Source organism: Bos indicus x Bos taurus, chromosome 19 (assembly GCF_003369695.1).
Source record: "Bos indicus x Bos taurus breed Angus x Brahman F1 hybrid chromosome 19, Bos_hybrid_MaternalHap_v2.0, whole genome shotgun sequence".
NCBI lineage: Eukaryota > Metazoa > Chordata > Mammalia > Artiodactyla > Bovidae > Bos > Bos indicus x Bos taurus.
In genome coordinates, this window is record NC_040094.1 from 25,739,546 (window position 1) to 25,757,236 (window position 17,691).

At 43.7% G+C, this 17,691-nt stretch overlaps 1 protein-coding gene across 2 annotated transcripts in view; it reads right to left on the reverse strand.

Moving 5' to 3' along the window:
• The window catches only part of ZZEF1 (zinc finger ZZ-type and EF-hand domain containing 1), a 95,002-nt gene extending 77,412 nt beyond the window's left edge, over positions 1 to 17,590 (reverse strand). For both annotated transcript variants that reach the window (XM_027519575.1, XM_027519576.1), the window contains exons 1-6: positions 17,069 to 17,590; positions 8,912 to 9,056; positions 5,259 to 5,453; positions 3,539 to 3,710; positions 1,865 to 2,064; positions 252 to 462 (exon numbers count right to left, since the gene is read on the reverse strand). In XM_027519575.1, coding sequence (XP_027375376.1) covers positions 252 to 462; positions 1,865 to 2,064; positions 3,539 to 3,710; positions 5,259 to 5,453; positions 8,912 to 9,056; positions 17,069 to 17,422 — 1,277 coding nt within the window. In that variant the 5' untranslated portion in view covers positions 17,423 to 17,590. The remainder of the gene's footprint in view (positions 1 to 251; positions 463 to 1,864; positions 2,065 to 3,538; positions 3,711 to 5,258; positions 5,454 to 8,911; positions 9,057 to 17,068) is intronic.
• Positions 17,591 to 17,691: the final 101 nt, after the last annotated feature.

A 17,691-nucleotide genomic window follows, 5' to 3' on the forward strand; every position in this document is an offset into this window, starting at 1 on the left:
TGTTTTATCCCATATAAATTACTATGTAAATGCAAGCAGCTGTTCCCCAGGGGGTAAGGGATAGGAATGGCATATGTGGCCCAGCCCCACCCTCCCCCAGGACCGAAGCTGAAGGCACAAACAGGAAACAACAGGGCACCTGAGGGCCGGCTGCTGAGTGAGTCTCGAGGGTTGGAGGGTGCTCAGTGACTTGTCCTACAGGGCTGGAGAGAGAGCACGCCGTGACAGGCCTGGAAAGCACAGTGACTTACTGAGTGTTGCGCAGCACTGTCTGGACAAAGGCAGGATTTGTCTCCATGGAAGCCGTCACCAGAGATGTCAGTAGAGACCAATACCATATTGCAGAAGCATCTGAGACTGAGACCCCAGACTTCTTGACTCTCTGAAAGCCAACAGCCCTCAGACCGTGAATTCTAGTGTCACATCCATCACTAAGACAACGCTTTATGTTAATCTGGACATCTGTCAAGTGCAAACAACAAATTCAGTATTGGATTAACTTCTTCAGTTCAGCAAATGCTAGGCTTCCAACTAAAAGCAAAACAGTAATTCACATTTCGAAAAGAAAATGCTAAAGATATATTTTGATGCCAGAAATAAATGGTGTGTGCAATGGAGCAAGTATACAATCAATTTGTCAAAAGAGCAGTGACCAATCTAAGGAGCCAAAAGTATCACGTGCAAAATTAAGGGTGGCTTAAATCTTTACATCACAATGCTTCATAGGAATTTATGACTCTTGAAAATCAACACAAACTGTATTTTTAAAATCCTGATTAAACACATGGTAAGAAATGTCTATAATTTTTCCTAGAGTTCCAAAATTTAGATTTAGTTATAAAACAGCAGCTGGCTCATAGCCGTTGTGAGGATTTCTTTTTAATAATCAAGTCCAAATAGATGACATAGGCATGACTCACTTTTAAGAGCTGTCAGAATTTCTTATTTGGGTTGGAGAGGAGGAGGTGAGAAGTTAAAAAGGACACAACTCAGAGAAAAGACCACCACAGTGTAAGACAGGAAGCTGCTACTCCACAAGCTTAACTACTTCTGTGCCTAGGGGTGAGACACAAAGACTCTACCTCCCTAGGCCTCAGTTCCTCTGAGCAAAGTAAGAATACTTCTTTTGGCCCAGGAAAGCATTAGGAGAAATGAGACAAAACATGAAGCATTCCGGCTCCCTGAATGAAATAAGCCTGGAAAGAAATCACAGAATCGTGATTATTTCCAAAATGCTATGTGTGAAGCAAGGTTATAATAGTATAAAAATGGAAACAACTGAAATTTAAGAAGAAAAAGCTTCTTAAAATTAAGGCACAGTCTTAACAACACTAAGTAAAGGTGTGCATGAATGTATGGTGAGACAACACGTTACAAAGTTACAAAAGAGCATGAATGAAATATCACCACTTTTGTAAAAAGATACATAAAGATATACATATATATATGCAAACCTATTTTTAAGTATTCTTAAAAATATATATATATATGTCTGTGTGTGTATTTATATACATACACAAAATAAGAAAAGGACTGGAAGGATCCATACCAATGAATTCACAGTTACAATCCCCGAGTAGTGGGACTTTGAATAATTTTTTGTTTGTGTCAATATTTCTAATTTTCTAATAAGAAAAAAAATTTTTTAATTTAAAAAGATTTTACTGCTTTTCTATAACTTTTCAAAACACCGAATAGGTGAAGTAACAACCACTTTTATGTGCACAATGAGACGCAAATCAGATCTCCAAGAAAAACAAACAGGCTTTCTACTTCAGAGATCTTCCTGCCAAAAAACAGGACCTTTCTTCCTCCCCTCCAGTCCTCTTAGTTAGAAGGGCAAGATGCCTCTTGGTTGACTCACAGAGCTGACTGATGTTGGCATTTTCCAGCAGTGTCACATAGCCAGTGACATTGCTGGGAATGTGCACGTCGCGGACTTCCTGAAGATCGCTGGCCGTCCGCCCCACTGCTACAGTCACCTGCTGCGGCATGTAGCTCTGGTCAGTGGCCGCCACAGCAATGGACAAGTGCCTGAGTACGACGTCTGGCTTCATTTTTAGACTGGAAAACACGAAGAGAGAGCAGAAACGACAAATGTTTTATACAGGCTGAGAACTGGCAGGGCCCACAAGTTGCACCTCCAAGATCCTGTAGGTGCTATATACGCAAAGACTGACTCCCCTAAAAGCAACTAACTTAAAAAGCTGGCTACTAGTTTCAAAGTTCTTATGACCTTCCCAAGTTTCTAAAATCCCTTTCAGTTCAAGATCAATCTAATCTTTTTTTTTAATGCTTATACTTTATGTATGTATGTATTTATTTTTGGCTGTGCTGGGTCTTTGATGCTGCTCGGCTTTTCTCTAGTCGTGGCAAGTGGGACTACTCTCTAGTAGCGGTGTGCATGGACTTCTCACTGTGGTGGCTTCTCTTGCTGTGGAGCTCAGGCTTTAGGGGTGCAGGCTTCAGGACTTGTTGTCATGTGGGCTCAGGAGTCTTGGCTCCCAGGCTCTAGAGCACAGGCTCAATAGTTGTGGCGCACAGGCTCAGTTACTCTGAAGCATGTGGGATATTCCCAGATCAGGCATCGAACCCATGTCTCCTGCATTGGCAGGCAGATTCCTTACCATTGAGCCACGAGGGACACCCTCTATTTCCTTTTAAGATACCAGTACAGGCAGGAAAGTATAAAATGAACATTCTAATAAAATGCCTCTACCCAGTATGAAGCAAGTTCTAACTGTATCCAAAGAACTGAGATTTGCTCATGTATAGATGGCTAAAGAGCTTATTTATCCTTTATGAGAAAACAGTAATTACTTCTATTTCCACCAACTGAAATCAGGCCATTTTCTGATGGGACAGATGATATTTTAGACAGCAGCTTCAGAACATATAGAAACATCACGGTTGCCTGTCATCAGTTTCACTTCAGGATTCTTGACCACACATTCCCTCTTTCTCTACCAAACTGGCCAACTTAGTTGCATAAATTAAATGTGCAGAAATGATCTTAAAATCACATCAGATATAAGAAAAGTATCCCTTGTTCCTTGTGACACTAACCTTCCTGAAAAACTAGTGAAAAAGATCTGAAGTCAGTATCATAAATACTAGTCAAATGTTAATTTTCTCCCTTAAAATACCAGTAAAGAAATTATCTGTATTTATGAATATACGAACATGGGTATATAATTTCACATGATTCTTTTAACTTGATTCTTACAGCATCATCACAGATAATCACAAGAAGAAAAAAACTAGGCAGTTAAGTTAAAAAATAGTCTAAATTTTTTTTAAATGATTTTTTTTTTTAACACACTGACAGGGTAAGGGAGAAGGCAATGGCACCCCATTCCAGTACTCTTGCCTGGAAAATCCCAGGGATGGGGAGCCCGGTGGGCTGCCGTCTATGGGGTTGCACAGAGTTGGACATGACTGAAGCGACTTAGCAGCAGCAGCAGCAGACAGGGTAAGAGAAAGAAAGCAGGTAATTTCCTTGGGCCTTCACCCAAGAATCTGGTATTATGGCACCCACCGAATCCAGTGTGAGCGGGCACTGCCATCTGACTGCCAGTAGGATGAGGTTTCTCCATTTGTCATCTTGTCAATGTCTGCAGGGTTGGAGGATGTTTCTATATAAGCGTAGCATTTCGCAACAGACTTGAGTTTGTCCATCTCTGGGCTTCTAGTTAGATCTCCAGGGCTCTCTGTGAGAAAAACCAGATTTTATCATGACATCTTTTTCACAAAGCATCTTTTAAAAAGGTCATTTAAAATATCTAACAGAAATATTCCTGGCACTTTGGCCCTAGAAAAATAAATGCTCTGTAAAATCTCCTTCTAAATTGGACAACATGTATAAAGAAGAAATTGGCCAAGGACTGCTCCACGGGTTGGTGGTAGTACAGCATAAATCACTGATATATTTGCAAAACTAACTAAGAGATGAAAATGGTGACTTATAGTTTTAAGTTACATTTCTTTAATTATGAGTGAGACTTTTCAAGCCACTTGTTTGTAAGCCGCTTGTGTTTCTGAGTATGGCTTTGTCCTATCCTCATCTACTTGTTACTGGGTCACAAGTCTTATCAATTTATCCATTTTGTATATATTATGTAATGTATATATACACACACATAATAAGTAATATTTCAGTTCAGTTCAGTTCAATCGCCTGTTTACTGTGAACCAGGCCTTTTTTCTACACATTTTCTATGTATTAATTCATTTTAGAGATGAGGAAACTAAGGCAATTAAAAAACTGCCCAAGGTCAGTTAAAACAAAAAAACACTCACAATGTTACAAAATACACCTTTGTTCCGTAAAATGCTATCTGCCTTTTGACTCTGCTTATGATATGTTTTTGCTGTACAGAACTTTAAATTCACATACAGTCTAACTTACTAATCTTTTCTTTTGTAGTTTCATGTTCTACTTAAGAGAGGTTTTCCCATGTGAGGGCTTTTATAAAGTGGAACTCCTTCCTTCTAGCACTCTTTCCTACAGCTTTCTTTTTGGTTGAACTTTTTAATCCATGTGAAATTTATTTGATTAAGTGGGTTAAGAATCTAGTTTTATTTTTTTCTCCAAATGTCTAACCAGTTCCTTAACCCAATCTGTAGGCTCATTCACTTCCTGCCCTGACTTGTAACGCTAACTAACTACATCTGGTACCATGTCCCCCATGCAACGGCGTCTATTTCTGGACTGTGGGGCTCCACGGACCTGCCAATTCATATTATCAACTTTTGCTGTGGTCCCCAGTGAGCCTGTAGTGGCTTCCCTCGTTTATTCAACAACTATTCACTGAGTACCCACTGTGTGGCAAGCATAGTTCTGGGTCCCAAGGATAATGAAGCGAATAAGACAGACAAAAATGTAAGTAAATAATAATGCTACAACTTCAGGTAATAAGTGCCATTTAGGCTTTTAAACCTGCAAAGGGGACTGTGACCAAAGAGGGGAAGTGGTGGCAGTGGGGGCATAGGTCGAGAGTAATGAGGAGAGGCCTGCCACATCTGAGCGGAGACCTGGGTGATAAGAAAGCAGTTGGGTTAAGAATAAGGCGAGGGGGAGGGGAAGGAAAGGGAAAGCGGAAAGGGAGAACAGTTCACATTCTTCTGCTACAAACTGGTCACTATAATTTCAGAAATAAAAGCAGGGAGGAGGGCTGGCTCATCCTGTCAATAAACACTCACTTGGAAGAAATGATCACCAGACATCCTCAAGAACAGCCCCACCCCCGCACACATACCCTTTTCTTTTTGTACCAGCTGATCCAGAGACTCCCTCAGAACAGAGGCCCTCATGGTGCTCATGTTATTGCAGTGGTCCAACATGGGGTAGGGGATGACGGTGCTGGAGAGCCGGTTGCGATGCAGGAAGCGCAGGATCATCGCCGCATGGACATCCAGGCCCTCCTTGGACTCTGAAAATATGTCTATGAAACCTAAGCAGAAAAAGTCCATTTTTTATGTTTTTGGGAACCTACCACAATAGGTTCCACATTCCCTGCCTGGTGGCCTAGCAGAATTATCTGAATCAAAAGCAGCCATTAAGAATCCTCTCTGGTAGTTTCAGCTTTAATCATTTAAAAATCTAAAGACGTTTTTAAGAAATGAACCAGTGGTGATCTCAATTTCAAAATTAATTTCACTGTAGTTTCACAGACATTTTAGAAGACTTAGAATAATGATAATTTCTTTCAATCCAAGCTCCCAATTTTTATGTTTAATTTATAAATTTAAATACTAACGACATTTTTGAAGAAGTTTTGCATATTGAATATAGGCTAGGAATAATGTTTATCACGTTAGACTGTAATGGCGTAACTGCTTTTATACTAAGCTACGAAAATAACGATAATGAAAACACAACCATTAACCTGACCACAATTCTTGAGTGCATTTTATAGTTTTCAAGGTCCTTCCACAGACATCATTGCAGTCAGCCCCCATGGTAAGTGGTGGGGGGAGGGTGGGGAGGAGAAGGCACCGGTACCCTCCTCTTATAGCTGAGGAACGAGGCTCGGGTACACGCTGAGACAACACCCGGGGGAGGGACTGCAGAGAGGCCCTGCGCCGCTTCCAAGCGCTTCCTCCACCACTCCAGTCTTCTCTCTCCGGGCAGGGGGCGCCTCTGGAGTCTCCTCCATCTGTCCCTCCCTCTGGTCACTGTCCAGACTCTGGCTTCAACACCTCCATTCATACACCCACCCAGATATCCTAAGTGGCTCCCCTGGCTGCATTTTGTCTGACGTTAACCTCAGCAACCTTTCAAAAACACAAAACAGGCCATGTCTGAAGTGAAGTGAAAGTCGCTCAGTTGTGTCCAACTCTTTACAACCCCATGGACTATATATATAGTCCATGGCATTCTCCAGACCAGAATACTGGAGTGGGTAGCCTTTCCCTTCTCCAGGGGATCTTCCCAACCCAGGGATCGAACCCAGGTCTCCCACGTTACAGGTGGATTCTTTACCAGCTAGGCCACAAGGGAAGCCCAAGAATACTGGAGTGGGTAGCCTATCCCTTCTTCAGGGGATCTTCCCAACCCAGGGATCGAATCCAGTCTCCCACACTGCAGGCGGATTCTTTACCAGCTGAGCCACAAGGGAAGAGGCAGGATGAGATGGGCCACTTCTAGGGCACAATTTCTCCTCAGTCTCATGTTTAGCTTCAAAAATTAAAGCAGTTTCCTTCTGCCCTAATAAAATCTTTTTATTTCACACTTAAAAGCAGTTTCTCCTGCGGACTTCTGGAATCCTGCTCTTGTTATTGTAGGTTCAGCTACAATAACATGCTTTCAACTGAGGTGCACATGACTCAGACAGTTAAGTGAAGAGAGATTAAACACGGCAGCTTTTCCTAGAGCTCAGACATGCTTACAGATCTGGGGAGGGTTTTCTTTGTTTGTTTGTTTCTCTTTTACTTTCTAATTAAAACAAAAGTACATATATTATCATTGTATTACTGGATGAACTGTCACAAGCTGAGCACACCCAAGTGAGCAGCACCTAGAGCAAGATTCCAGAAGTCCACAGGAGAAACTGCTTTTAAGTGTGAAACAAAAAGATTATATTAGAGCAGAAGGAAACTGCTTTAATTTTTGAAGCTAACCAAAAGACTGAGGAGAAACTGTGCCCTAGAAGTGGCCCATCTGATTCTGCCTCTACACAAAACCAGGAGCCCCTGGTTTGATCTCCCAAGCCCAGAAGTTCATGCCATCCCTCATATCTCCTCTTACAGTTCTTCTTAACGGACACTCAGGGTAATACCCAGACTTCATGTGATGACGCTGCTGGTACTTCACTGATCTGCTCCGAACAGACTGATGCTTGTAATGGGAAAACTTTTATCACATGGTGAAATAAGCAATGAATCTGGTAAATGGGCTGTCTCTTTTAACCATTCAGCACTCATACAAAGAGATATGAAAGGAGTATCAGTCTAGGTTAGACAGAGGGACCAGGAAAGTGGGATTCCACCAGTGAGGTGAGCTCAGCTCACCAAGTTTCAGCCTAGGATTATTATTTTTTAAAAAAGAAAAACTCTTTTAAGTTAAAATAACAGATAAAATATTTCAGTAGAAAGTCCCAAGTCACAACACTGCTAGAGAAGGTCTGGACCCCCGATTAGGGATCTGGGCCCCGAGTTTTTCTAGACTAATCCCCACTGCTCCTCAGGATCACTCAGAGCAACAACTCACTAAGTGCTGGGGATCCCCTGGTCGCCACTCCTGTCCCCTCCTCCCAAAATATCTCTCTAAGGTGTTTAAATAAAGCCCCTGATGCTACCCATATGCTGGTAATACAGAGGTGGGGATAATACAAAATGCTAAAAGTTAGCTATGCATAATTTAAAGTGTAATTTTTACTGCCATGAGAACAGTAGAAAAATTAACATGTTCAGGCTATCTATAATGCTCTATAAAAATTACATAATTCAAGACAATCTGAAGAAGAGCAGAAGTAAGCATTTTTCATTAATATACAGAAACCCTCCTTCCCTAGCTCAATACATCCTCAGTAGGAAGCCAGAGAGGTCAATCAGAGTTACATTTATGGATCCAACGAGTCTATTTGCCTCCCTGCTGCCCAAGATCCTCTGTGCTAAATATTATGACTCCAAGTGCACAAAGCAGAAAAGCTCCTGGATAAAATGAACTAAACCAAAAGGATGATATGCCAAGTTTAATTTTTTCCTTTCAAACTCAATTGCTTTCTCAATAGAAAAAAAAAACAAGAAAAGGTAACTTTATTTTGATTCTGTTTCTGAGCTCCCTAAATAAAACCATCAAAAAATATAGACAAGGTTTTTTCATAGAGACAATGTAGAGGTACTGTTTCATTTTAAGCTATTTTTATTCTCACAAATTTCAGAGCAATGGCTTTCTAAAAATTAAAAAAGCTGGGTGCCTACCAAGTGCCAAACTACTGAATGTAAGGACTCACCAAAAGTAAAAGAGAAGGTTCCCTGCCCTCATGGAGCTCATAGGATAAAAGTGAAGACAGATATTTACAAACAAGTGAGTAATAATTAATTAACTAGAACAGTGATATGTTGGGGAAAAAAAAACAAAACAAATACACAATGCTAAGAAAGCCTACAACCGGGGCCAGGGAAGGCTTCTTGAGAGAGTGAAACAGAGAGATCCAGTAAGGAAGGTGGCCTCATGACAAAGGTTCATAAAGATGGGAGAACTGCTCAGCCACCGCTGTGTGGGGAACACAAGAAATGATTATACTCAACACACATTCAGATCATGAGCTTAATGAAGGCTATCAGAAAATCATGACTATTTCATGGTGCCCACAAGCTTGTCTAATTACAACCCATATTACAGCAAAGCTCATTTGGGCTCTAAGAGAGCATTCTTCAGCATTCAGACCTCAGATGAGGGCCTCACCTGGAACAAGAGAGCATGCTTGCAGCTGTCTGATGATGTGGCTCAGCTCTCCCTGAAGGTTAGCTCCACTGGAATTCTTGAGGGCCTCCAACATGTTCTCAGCATCAACCGTACCATCACCCTCAGCATCAAACTGGGCAAAGGCCTACAAGACAAGAGATGCAAGAAAATCAGATATGGGTTCCAAATTCTGAATAACTGAAACTTTTTAAGACCAGTGATTTTTGTTATTGTTGTGGGAAGAGTTCATACATATCATTCAAAGAACAAATAAGTTCGGGATAGTAACTCATGATGTTCTGCAGAACATGTGTGGACAAGTATTGCTACCTGTAGGTACAACATCCAACATCATCATCATCTCGTCTCTTTCAAGAGAGTAAGCCCCCTGTCCCAAAATAATTTCAGAAGAAAGCAATCACCGAATGTTCAACTGGTTACAAAGTGCCAAAAACAAAGCATTGGCTTAGGGTAGCATCTCAGGTTTAGTAGGGCTTTTTATTTAAACTCTCTTTGGACCCGAGAGCTAACTTGGTTTATCTACTTTACAGCCCTGTTTACCCTAACCTTTAACTATAATCTAATTTTACCCTGTTCATGTCGGGGAACAGGGTACAGCATGGGATCTGGCTCGAATCCTGCTCTGTCACTAACTGGCCGTGTGACTTCAAAAACACACTCCCTTGCCTCCATAAGCCTCAGCTTCTTTTTTTTTTTTTTGGCTGTTCTGTGCAGCATGTGGGATCTTAGTTCCCAGGTGAGGGATCGAACCTGTGCCCGCTGCATTGAGAGTCTTAACCATTAGACTGCCAGGGAATTCCTTCATCCTTTCCTGATTAGACCCAATCAGGAAAGCTGAGTTTACTTTGGAAGTCACACACCTAAAGTAAATACGAGAGAAGAAATCAGAAGAAACAGACTGTGATGAAGACGAGACTAGCAATTGCCCTGTGAGAAAAGCCTGGAATCTCCAGTGAGGAGAAAAGATGACTGGGAGTAATAGTCTCCATTTCAAACATCTGATGGGCTATTACGGGAAGGAGCAGTTATAATTAAGGTCATCAGATGGAAGCTAGAGGGAAAAGTTCATCATAAAGACGGATGCATCTGTTGTTGGTGGGGTGTAAAGATGGATTAGGAGGCTCCGGAAGGAATGCCCAACTCATTCCTCAAAGCTTCAGTTAGCAAAAGCTAGACAAGGAGCCATCAAGAGTGTTCAAAGACGTCACACTAAACAAATGCATTTACCTCTGCTCCCTCCTGAAATTCAACTAAGACAATATTATAGAGGGAATTTTTTTTTAAGTATAAGGACAAAGCAAACAGGAGATATTGCAACAGCAACAAAATTTTGGAAGCTGGGAGGCAGACGGATTTCTGGGACAATTGGATAAACTGGAATATGGACTGGGTGTTAATGACACAGATGTTAACAGGACAGTGAAGACCACTAAGACCACTAAAAAACAAGTTACAGAAGAGTATCAGAAAATGACCTCATGTTAGTTTAAACAAAAAGCAAATATGCACTTTCCACATTGGTACCAAACATACATAGATTTATCAGCAGAGAGTCCCTTGGACTGCAAGGAGATCAAACCAGTCAATCCTAAAGGAAATCAACTCTGAATATTCGCTGGAAGGACTGATACTGAAGCTGCAGCTCCAATACTTTGGCCACCTGATGCGAAGAGCCGACTTATTGGAAAAGACTTTGATGCTGGGAAAGATTGAAGGCAAAAGGAGAAGCTGATAACAGAGGATGAGATTGTCAGACAGCATTACCGATTCAATGGACATGAATTTGAGCAAACTCTGGCAGATGGTGAAGGACAGGGGAGCCTGGTACGCTGCAGTCCATGGAGTTGCAAAGAATCAGATACAACTGAGCAAGTGAACAACAATAATAATCTGAAAGAGTACATATCAAGATACTAATAGTGGTAACATGCCAATCTACATAAGTCGCTTTTATAGTGACAAAAGGGAAATTATAAACATTAAAACATTTGAAGCACACCCTAATATGAAGAGTAGAGCCAATGGGTGTGGAGGAAGGTAGAGCAGAAGCACAGCCTCTGTCTGCCCTGAGGCCCCAGGACGTGAATGCACAGCACCAATAACAGCTACATCGCAGCTCCTTCACACTGTAGCACAGTAAGGAAACAGAAATACTGTATGATTCAAAGTCTGAGGGGATTAGCACAACGGTAACCCATTCAATGTGGAATGACAGATGGTTTGGGAAGCTCTGAATTAGTATTTGAGCACTCACTAAATTTTAAGCAGTGCACAAACCATTTATTCCACGTAACAGCAAGATTACTATTAGCCTCATTTTAAAGTTGTACATTTTACAGAGAGGTCAGAAAACTTGCCCAAAGTCACACAGCTAGTATTTGACTCCAAGGCTCCAGAGCTCGTGTTCTTCGCCACAACTCCAGTCTCCTTCCTTTGACCAGATAACCCCTGGGGTTCCTTGCTGTCCGAGACCAAGTGCTCAAAATCTCCCTCTTATCCATCCCTTTCCTCCAGCTTCTAACCCTTGCTCTCGGCACCTTGAGCACAGGCTTACTCAACATCAGCCTTAAAGCTGAGACTCACCCTAAATCGCAGGCAGCGCTCAAGCCCTACTCCCACCAGAACTTCTGCACTTCAGGTGCCACCTGCATCTCAAGTGCTGTCTGTTCCCAACTTCCCACACAACTCTTGCCGTTTAGGGTTGGTAAAAATTCTATATGAGCAAGGCTGTATGAATAAGCAACATTTTTCTATTTTTAACAGACTCTGTTGATCCGTCAATAGTTAATGGATATGATCAAAAGAATTTTCAAACAAACGAAAAATAAAGACAGTTTGGGTGAGAAAAAAAAAAAAAAAACAATCAGAACAGTGCTGCTAACAGCTTCACTGAACAAATATGTAATTTCCTAATACTTGGGAAATTGTCCTTAAAAAAAATGCAGAGGTTTTGAAATCTACCCCTTAGCATCTAGTTTGTCTCCCAGGAGCCAATTTACTTAGCACCTACTTAACACCAGCTGACAGGGAGCCACTTATGCCTGACCTGGGCTTGGCTCTGTGCATACTGGGACGTCAGGGTGGAATCCTGGCTCTCCAAAATCCCCACCACATAGAAGACAGATCCACAAACCAGCAGCAGCAATGTGATGGGTGTGATCATTACAACAATAGAAGTAATAGCATAACAAGTACAAGAGCTAATACTAAATTCCACAATCCTAAAGCTGGGACCATGACTTTAACTAGACAGGGAAAGAGAGGTAAGGGATTTTGTCCAAAGTCACATGGTTAGGACTGGTAAATGATGGAGCTTGGATGGGAATTCTGGTACGATGTGGGACCCCACACTGTCAATCACTGTGACCTGAGCTAACAGACACTCTGGAGGCCAGAAGCCCAGGAGTGGTAGAGGCATGTGGGGGAAATGGCCCTCAGAAAAATGGGGAGCCACTCCAGTTCCTAAAGCAAGACAGTACACAACGAAGTAGCAGTCTGGAAATCAGGGAAAGGCAAAACAGAGCAGTGACCTTTCCTCCACAGTTCTCGGGGATCATGAAGCTCTCCACAAGAAGCCAATACCATCATGTCCCTCACAGCAAAGCATACAGAGCCAGAACAACCTCCAATTCCCCCAGGATCGTCCTCTCGGCACTGCCTCACCACTACCAATGGCCAGCGCTCACTGAAGGCTTCCTGTGTGCTGGAGGAGTGCAGGCAGGTGGCGGGCCTCGGAGCCTCATGCAGAGCAAGACCACACAGTGTGCTCCAGTGTCAAAAGACCTGTCCAGAACAGGAAATAAGAGCCTCAAGGGAAGGAGTGAAGATACGATGATACAGAAGCCATGTGAATCACGCCACAGGACAGGCTTGGTCCCGACTGTCCTGACCAGGAGATGGGGCCAAGGAGGGGAATCTTGGAGAACGCACAGAAGAAAGGTCCACACACCAGACGAGGCAAGCGTCCCACGGGGGACAGAAGTAGGAGAGGTCAGACAGGGAGACAGGCCAGCCTGCAGTCTCCACCTCATTCCGAGGAGTATGCACCTGATTCCTTTGGCAGTGAGGAACCCTTACAGGCTCTCAGCTGAGGGTAAGCCCGCTTCGTCTTCATGGTACACACACGCGGCTCTCATACTCTGTCTTGAAAGGGCACAGAATTACATCTGCATGACTCTTTTGCATAGTTCTTGGGCTCAGAGCCATTCTAAGTTAATCAATACAATGACATGATAATGCCAAGATGGTATTTTTCTCCAAATTTCCTCTAAACTCCAGCAGTGACTAAGAATCTTTTTAAGTTTTCACTAAAACTATATTTAACTGCTTCCTCAATGTCAGTAAGTATCTTTTTGGGAATTTTCTGGCAGTCCAGTGAGAATCTGAGCTCTCACTGCCGAGGACCCAGGTTCGATCCCTGGTTGGGGAACTAAAATCCCACACGCCATATGGTACAGTCAGAAAAAAAGAAAGAAAAGGATTATCTTCCTATTAAAAGGTAATGGATTGAATATAAAATATAAAGCTGGAGAATGAGGACTGTCAAATAGAACACTGGCTCTGAGCAGGGACTGTGCTAAGACAAGAAATAAATGAATAAAAAAAGTCCTTCCTTCAGACTTTACAACTCTACAGATTTCACCAAGTAGGCACCAAAGCTAATATGGCAAATTAATCTAATAAGACCTGTTCATCCTAAATCCCCAACTTCAAGCCATCTGCTATCATCCTGTGCTCAGCACTTTTTTCCTGCTCTAGAGCATATACATGACCTACTGGAAGTATATCATAGTAGGAGCACAATATCTAATCTCTGAGTCAAATAAGAATTTAATGTTAACTCCAAATCCTCTTCTACATAGGAGTCAATTAAATCCTGCTCCTTGTGAGCAAATCAAAGACTCTCTTTCCATGGACTACACCCATCAAGAGAAGAGGTGTGTTGTAACTATAAAATGATAATGTTTCAGACTTTGGTCCCCGGTATAACTTCAAGAATTTCTTTAGGACAACACCTCAAGCAAGCAAGGGATGTGAAGGCAAGACAGCTAGACAGACATGGATGGCAGCAGGAGCCGAAAGAAGCAACACATACAACATGGAGCTTCTCATCATTACACTAGTGAATACTATACCCCGACGAGAACCTGCTCTAAAATTTGGTCACTGCCTGCTTTCTAGCCTTGTTCTCCTTCTGCTGTGATCTAGCCATGTGAGTCAAAGATGGCGAAACTGTAACCCAATATCTGTTCTCCTCTTTCTCAGTAATTTAACTACTGATTTTCAGCTGAATATATGGCCATGGAATAAGGGATCTTTCCCAACCTCCCTTGCAGCTAAGTGTGGCCATGTGACTGGGTTTGGTCAAAGGTGTTCGTGGCCCTCTCCTTCCCTTTCCAGCTGATTGTGGAAAGCAGCAGCAAAGGAGTCTTGTGGGTCACTAGGTGGAAGGTGACTGTGGAAGATGACAGCACCTGATGGACAGAACCAGTCCCTGGCAACTGCGAAACTTGCATGGATCAATCCTGGACTGCCTACTTGGACTTTTACATTAAAAGCTTCTTTATTGTTTAAAGCACTGATGCACTGGATTTTCTGTCCCTTAAAGCAGTTTGTAGCCCAAAGACATCATACCAGTCTCCCCGATTCTCTATTCTATGGACTTGGGGCTTGTGCACGTGACACCCTCTGTCTGAAACAGGGCTCACACCTTCTGCTCCTGCTTTCAGTCTTCTTTCAGTCTTCAAATCTGAGCTGGAAAGTTACTTTCTCAGGTACATTTTCTCTGACACCCTGCTGCTGCTGCTAAGTCACTTCAGTCGTGTCCAACTCTATGTGACCCCAGAGACGGCAGCCCACCAGGCTCCCCCGTCCCTGGGATTCTCCAGGCAAGAACACTGGAGTGGGTTGCCATTTCCTTCTCCAATGCATGAAAATGAAAGTGAAGTCGCTCAGTCGTGACACCCTGGATGAGGTCAAATACTCCTGCTATTTTTTCATTATGCTTTCCCTTGAATAACTCACCACACCTATAAATTGCTGGGTTAATGTGCATCTCTTTCAGTATTAAATACTCTTTTTTAAATAATGTAGACCATTTTTAAAAGTCTTCATTGAATTTGTTAGAATATTACTTCTATCTTGCATGCCTTCTCAATTACTAAGTCCAGTCTTTCTCTTTGCAACCCCAAGCAAGAATACTGGAGCGGGTGGCCATTCCGTTCTCCAGGAGATATTCCCAACCCAGGGATCCAACCAGAATGTCCTGCATTGGCAGGCAGATTCTCTACCACTGAGCCAGCTTCTGTCTTATGTTTTGGCCTTTTGGCCCCAGGGTCATGTAGGATCTGAGTCCCCTGATCAGGGATTGAACCATACTCCCCTGCACTGGAAGGTGAGGTCTTAGCCACTGGACCACCAGCCAAGTCGTACGCAGTAGATACTCTTTAAGAGTAAGCATCTTGCTTTGTCCACTGTCATTCAAGTCCTTGGCACTCAGTATATGCTCAACAAGCATTTGCTCAGTGAAAGAATAAAGTCATAGCCCTTGCGTGAATTCTGGACCATACCTCAAGGACTTCTTGGCCTTACATTACAGGACTCTTGAAGCTCTATTCCTATCAGACACTCTCACAATTGTAAACACTTTTCCTCCATTGTCTTTGGATCCTTCAAGATATCTGCATAGCTCTTTCTGACTGCTTCACTTTCTCACTATACGTCTAGGACTAGAGTGGAAAGTACTGGGAATTCCCTGGTGGTCCAGTGGTTAGGACTCTGTACTTTCACTGGGAAGGACGCAGGGTCTGATCCCTGGTCAGGGATCTAAGATCCCACAAACAATGCAGCCAAAAAACCAAATTCCTGGAGGTTGAAAAAAAAGGAGACCTTTCACTAAGTAACATGACTGACATTTTCAAAAGCCGGATGCCTTACAGGTATTCTTAAAAGGAAAATATAAGACACACACAAACTACATTGTCTGAACTCTTGACATGTAGAGGAAAACATTTTTAAAATATTTGAAAAGCCTCTGGTTTTAAAGTGTAAACCAGTCTCTAATGGCATTAAAATACCTTCTCTGTTTGTGTACTCATTCTTCACTGACACTGAATATACTACATGGTTTACCCATTTTCACAAATTAAGTACCTTTTTGTTATAACATTGTGGACTTAATGAAAGAGGGCCTTAAGAAGCTTGTAGTGTGACATAAGACAAACAAAAACCAAGAAATGTGAGTGACAGTCTCAGTTTCATTAATGACTCACAGGGTGATGCTGGATCAGTTCCCTTCTTAATTCTAAAATGAAGTGTCTGGTACAGATCAGATCAGATCAGTCGCTCAGTCTGTCCGACTCTTTGCGACCCCATGAATCGCAGCTCGCCAGGCCTCCCTGTCCATAAGATCCCTTGCAAGGAAAATACTTTGTTGCCGTATCAATTTGCTGTTAATCACTTAACAAAGATGATATTGGTGATTATGCCCCAAACTATATAATCACAAGTAGTCACAGGAAACCTGGTTTTTGCCCATTAGTTGTAGGTTCCAGGGAGGTTTAAATGAGACTAAAATATGATCCTTCAAAGATATAAAAACCAATGCAGGTTTTGGAAAAGCTAGTTTCTGCGAGGTGGGAATGGCTTTCAGAATGTGAATTTTTCCAATATATGTTATTCTCCTCCCACATTCGTTAGGACCCCACACTGGACTCAGAAGGTGCCTCTGCAAAAACCCACTGGCCAATAAAACCGAAAGATTGTCATGGCCACTCCCTTGATCCCTGTACTACAATCCCCTTAGGCCATCCTGGAAGGCAGTTGATGCAGCATCAGGCAACAGCACAAAGGTCTGTGCTACAGCAACATGCAAAGACTTATCCAGCATTGATATCCAGAACGGCCCAGCCGAAGCTTTCCACAGCTCTAGTAAAGGTTAGAGAGATCGACAGCTGGCTCCCCGAGTGAACAGACTGGAAGCTCCCACTGTGGGTCCCGGCATACTCAAGCTCCTATTCTCAGAAGCTGCCAACCCTACGGGTTCCTGCCCAGCCTCTCTAAAGCCACTGCCTACCTCTTCATGCCCTTAGTGCCGACCGCCCTGCCCCCGCCCCACAATCGCTAGTCAGTCCTGACCTCCTCGAACCGCTCGCCCGAGAAGCCGGCGCCACGAGCCTCCAGCAGCTCCCCGAACTGCTCCAGGGTGACGGACTCTTCGCCGCGGCCCAGGCGCTCTTCCAGCCAGCGCAAAAGCGCGCCGTGGTGCCTGGACACCAGAGACTCGCAGGGCGGCGTGGGCCGCAGAGCAGCCGCCGCCTCTCGCAGCCGGGCCGGCTCCAGCAGCGCCGCGGCGGGCGGCAGCGCCGGGGCCGCGGGGCCCTGGCCGGGGGTCGTGCCCGAGTCCGCGGCCCAGTCCTGGTGCGGGCCCCAGCCCTCGCCCCCGGCGGCTGCCGCCTCGTCTTCACTGCTGTGACTCGGAGCGTTCCCCATGAGGTCTCCGTCTCGGGCGCCCGGCTCTGCTGCCGCCGCCGCCTCCCCGCCACGACCTGTCAACCTCCGACGGCACCCGGCGGGCGGGGACCGGGAAGGGACGACGGCGGCGGCTGCGGCTTCCGGCTTCCTCGCCGACAAGCGAGGACTTCTGTCGTAAAGGCGCCGTTAAGCGGACACCACCAGCTGTCGTAAGACAGCAAGCCGGGGACAGCCTGATTTTCAAGAGGGCGCTGCTGTCATTACGTCTACGTAACCCGCAGCCTCCT